At 44.9% G+C, this 3889-nt stretch overlaps 1 protein-coding gene across 1 annotated transcript; it reads right to left on the reverse strand.

Moving 5' to 3' along the window:
* Positions 1-937: 937 nt before the first annotated feature.
* Positions 938-3331, reverse strand: LOC119302071 (cinnamoyl-CoA reductase 2-like). Its single transcript, XM_037579088.1, has 6 exons — positions 3107-3331; positions 2857-3026; positions 2330-2515; positions 2002-2167; positions 1512-1701; positions 938-1420 (listed from the first exon to the last, which is right to left on the reverse strand). The coding sequence occupies exons 1-6, from the start codon at positions 3231-3233 to the stop codon at positions 1228-1230; spliced, it is 1032 nt and encodes a 343-aa protein (XP_037434985.1). The 5' UTR covers positions 3234-3331; the 3' UTR covers positions 938-1227.
* Between the last annotated feature and the right edge of the window lie 558 nt (positions 3332-3889).

Genomic DNA, 3889 nt, shown 5'->3' on the forward strand with positions numbered 1-3889 from the left:
TCTAGGCTGCTTTAAGGTTCATGCTGATGCGAGCTAGCCCACCACGTATGCAATCAAACACACTTTTCTTGGCCCAACGCGGCCTAGTTGGGCCTAATGTGGGCAACCAAACACGCCCATGTAGTTTTGATAAACTATGTATGCTTACAGTGGCATGTTGTATTTGTGGTGAATTATTTTGTTAATGGGACCCCCTGACTCAACATCCTGACTACGCCACTGCGCATTGGAGATGCCTAAGGTTGTCACGCCTAACTTAATGGATGCTATAAAATCTTAGGCATGTGTTTGGTTCATTGCCACATTTATGGCTTGCCACGCTTTTTCTAACTACATGGTCCACATGTCATAGGCTCAGTTTTTTGTGAAATCTTGCCACACTTGTGATAGCCATTTTGGAGATGTTAGGTTCTAGGCCTTGCAGTGCCACACTTTGCTACACATTCTTGGCAAACTTGACTAAGGTTAGTTCAATAAAATGGCAGTCACAAATTGGCAAGTCTAAGGGAATTTTTCTGCACTTTTTGAGGTATGTGATGTGGGATCCTATTCTGGCAAAAAAAAACTTGACTAAGGTGAGGCTTGAACCAAACATCTTTCTAAGTTGGTCAAATTTGTCTAACCTTAGGCGTGACAACCTAGGACAATCTTAGTCACAAACTAAACAGTCCCTTTGTTCGCCACACCTTTTGTGGCAGCCATAGTTTGTCAAAATAAGTCATGAACCAATAATCAACTGTTCACCCTCGGGTGCAGAGACCACCCAACTGGAAGAGATACTCTTTATCTTTAATAATCTAAAACTTATTGTGTATAATAAGATATAACTCTCTTTATCTTAGTATTGTACGAAGCTGAACTGGAGAGAGAGAGAGAGAGAGAGAGAGAGAGAGAGAGAGAGAGAGGTTTTGAGTTTGACATAAGAGCCATATCAAAATTAAGAAACAATATCTCTATTATTCCTCATTACTGGACTTTCATATCAGCATTTTGACCAGACGGTATGTTCATAAATCTGGAGTCACTGCTTTGAGAGTACTTCTCCGGAGTCCGCTTTCTCTTGACGAAAGTGAGCACAAATACACAATATTTGCATTTGCATCCATCTTGAATGGACAAGTGGAGTAGTCGAGAAATAGAGACCTAACTCTTGCTTATTCTTGCGAAACACATTACACGATGTTTCAGGCCAAATGCAGAATCAATGTCACGATAATGGGATCATTCTCATTCCTGGATAGGCGGCATTCGGTAGATGAATGGAAGCCGGCATGGTTCGTCATCTGAAACCCCAAGAAGCCCTGCTTTTTTATAGGATTCGATACTATCCGCGAGTGTCTCCTCCAACTTCCTTGGTTTCCACCCTAAATTCTTCAGCTTTTCCGAAGTGACTCCAACGTTAAAATCCACATCAACCATCCTGCCAACCCAAAATTTCGTAATGAAAATCCTTTGTATATGATAAGCAAGCTATGACATGGTGTTGATAGTCTTGATGCTATGACACTTACTTGTCTACATAAGTGTAGCTAGGGTACATGTTCTTCATGATTGCCAGCAAATCCTTTAGGTCCATTTGGTCCAGTGAGCATATGTATCTCTCAGATGGCCCTGCCTTGTTGTACAACAGGAGCAATGCGTCGGCGATATCACGAACGTCTACTATGGGAAAGAACTTGTTGTTCATCGTGTCGGGGCCTCCTGCGATCGGACATATGATGGAATTACATTAGGCACAAGGATGTGTATTTTAAAAGGTCATGCTCTGAACTTCATTAAAACCGAGGCTGTCTTAATACACTTTTAATATAAAAGCCGAGGAACTCCTCCGGCGTCATTTTTTGTTCTGAACTTCATTGCTCTGCTGTACTTCGACAACAGGAGCACAACGGAAGGAAAACAACCGGCTTTGGTTTCCAATAGTATAGTACTAACCATATGTGATGTGCAATGCACAAAATGATTATGTATCCTTGTGATGCATGAGCTGAGGAGTGGAACCTTTTATCATGTAGACGAGGACCTTGCTGCTGGTGTTGACCGCCACATGCTGCAACAGAGGGCCAAAAACCAGACCAGGGCAAAATGTGACGACGTGCAGCCCGTTCTTCTCTCCGTATTCCAGGGCCATCTCCTCGGCTTCAGTCTTTGCAAGAGAATACCAGTTCTGCCAACACAAACATGAATAATAACACTTACCCCTGACAAGAACTCGGTAAAACTGAAGATGTTACTCTCTTAAGATTTTGGTGGCAGATTTTAATCTCCTGGGGCATGCACTTGGTGCATTTACTAATTCACCATCATTGATTAATTGCTGAGCGCTGACCTCAGTCTGTCTGCAAAACTCCTTGTCTGACCAGCAGGTCTCATCTTTGATTTTATCTCGAGGCCAATCCGGGTTGAAGCAATTAGTGGCGATGGACGAGACCACGATGAGTTTATGAACTTGCATAGCTGAGCAAGCCTTGAGCACATTCATGGTGCCCTTGACAGCAGGTTCCATCATCTCTTTCTGCACAATTTTTCAAGTTTATTATCAGTAATAACAGCAGGAAGGAGTTATCTCTAGAAGCACAGAGTTTTCTGAATGAAGATTTTATTCATTTTTTTATTGAAAAGAATCAGCTCTGAGAAGAAAAGCATCTTGACATCAGTGACCAGTGGCACTCGCAGTCAAACTCTGAGCTCATCCAAAACACATTCCTCTTCTCTTGCACTTCTTCGATTCCATCCCAAACTAACAGTCAGTATTTTTTTCAGGTCTAGCTTGAATAATACTAACAGTTACTATTTTTTTTCAGATATAGCTTGAATAAATTTGGAATAGTTGCAGTTAAGCGAATTTGCACTTGCCTGTGGATCAACCATCTTTTGGTCGGGCACTGGAGTGGCGACATGGAACACGCCCTCGCAGCCGGCGAACGCGGCCGCCACCGTCTCGTAGTCGAGCATGTCCGCCTTGAACAGCCGCAGATTCGCCGGGGCTCCGTCCAGCTGCGTCAGGAACGCGTTCTTCGGATCACCTGCAAGAGAAACCATGCATCGACCCGGAAGATTAACAAGATGCAGAAATTGAGCAGTGTCGTCAGGGGTGGCTGCGTACGTGGGTCGCGGACGGTGGCGTGGACGGCGTAGCCGCGGGAGAGGAGCAGCTTGACGAGCCACGAGCCTATGAACCCGTTGCCGCCGGTGACGCACACGCGGGGCGGCGGCGGGGACGACGTCGCCATCTCCTGTTGTTGTTCAGAGTTCAGAGTTCAGAGAAGGTGAGAGGACGCGAGAGTTTTCGTTATCGTTTCTCACGGGACAAACGGGCCCCGCCTTTCTTGACTCTCTGTCTCTCGCCACAAGCGGCTCGTGTGGATGGCTTCACGCGCACTAACAAAGTGGGGGGCAACGCCGCTGACAAAGATTTCCGATGACATTTCCGGTGTAGGCATATTATAGTTAAAAAAATCGAACCGGTGAGCCCATTGGTTCTGGTTTTAACAGGTCGGACCACCGGTTCACTGGTTCAACGGTTGGTTGAGACAAAAAAACATGTACAAAAATAGGAATAAATATAGATTTTTTTTGAGAAACAGGAATAAATATAGATGTTCCATCATTTGACAGAAACTTGCACTTGGCTAGATGGTCTTTGGGCCGAGCATAATTCTATGGCCTGCTTCTTGGGTGACTTGATTTCGATTCCCATCTGGAGTGAAGACAGAGAGAGATCGAACACACAAATCGTATTGCCTCTGGGGCAGTTCATATAGAGTTACAGGGAGAGCACGAACCCACGATGGTGATCGTGGGCTGGCCGCGAGAGGGGGCGTGGGGACGTGCGTATTACAGGGAAAACTATACACACGTACTCCAGCTATACATACACAACATTGTA

The sequence above is a fragment of the Triticum dicoccoides genome, chromosome 5A, assembly GCF_002162155.2.
Source record: "Triticum dicoccoides isolate Atlit2015 ecotype Zavitan chromosome 5A, WEW_v2.0, whole genome shotgun sequence".
NCBI classification, from domain to species: Eukaryota; Viridiplantae; Streptophyta; class Magnoliopsida; order Poales; family Poaceae; genus Triticum; species Triticum dicoccoides.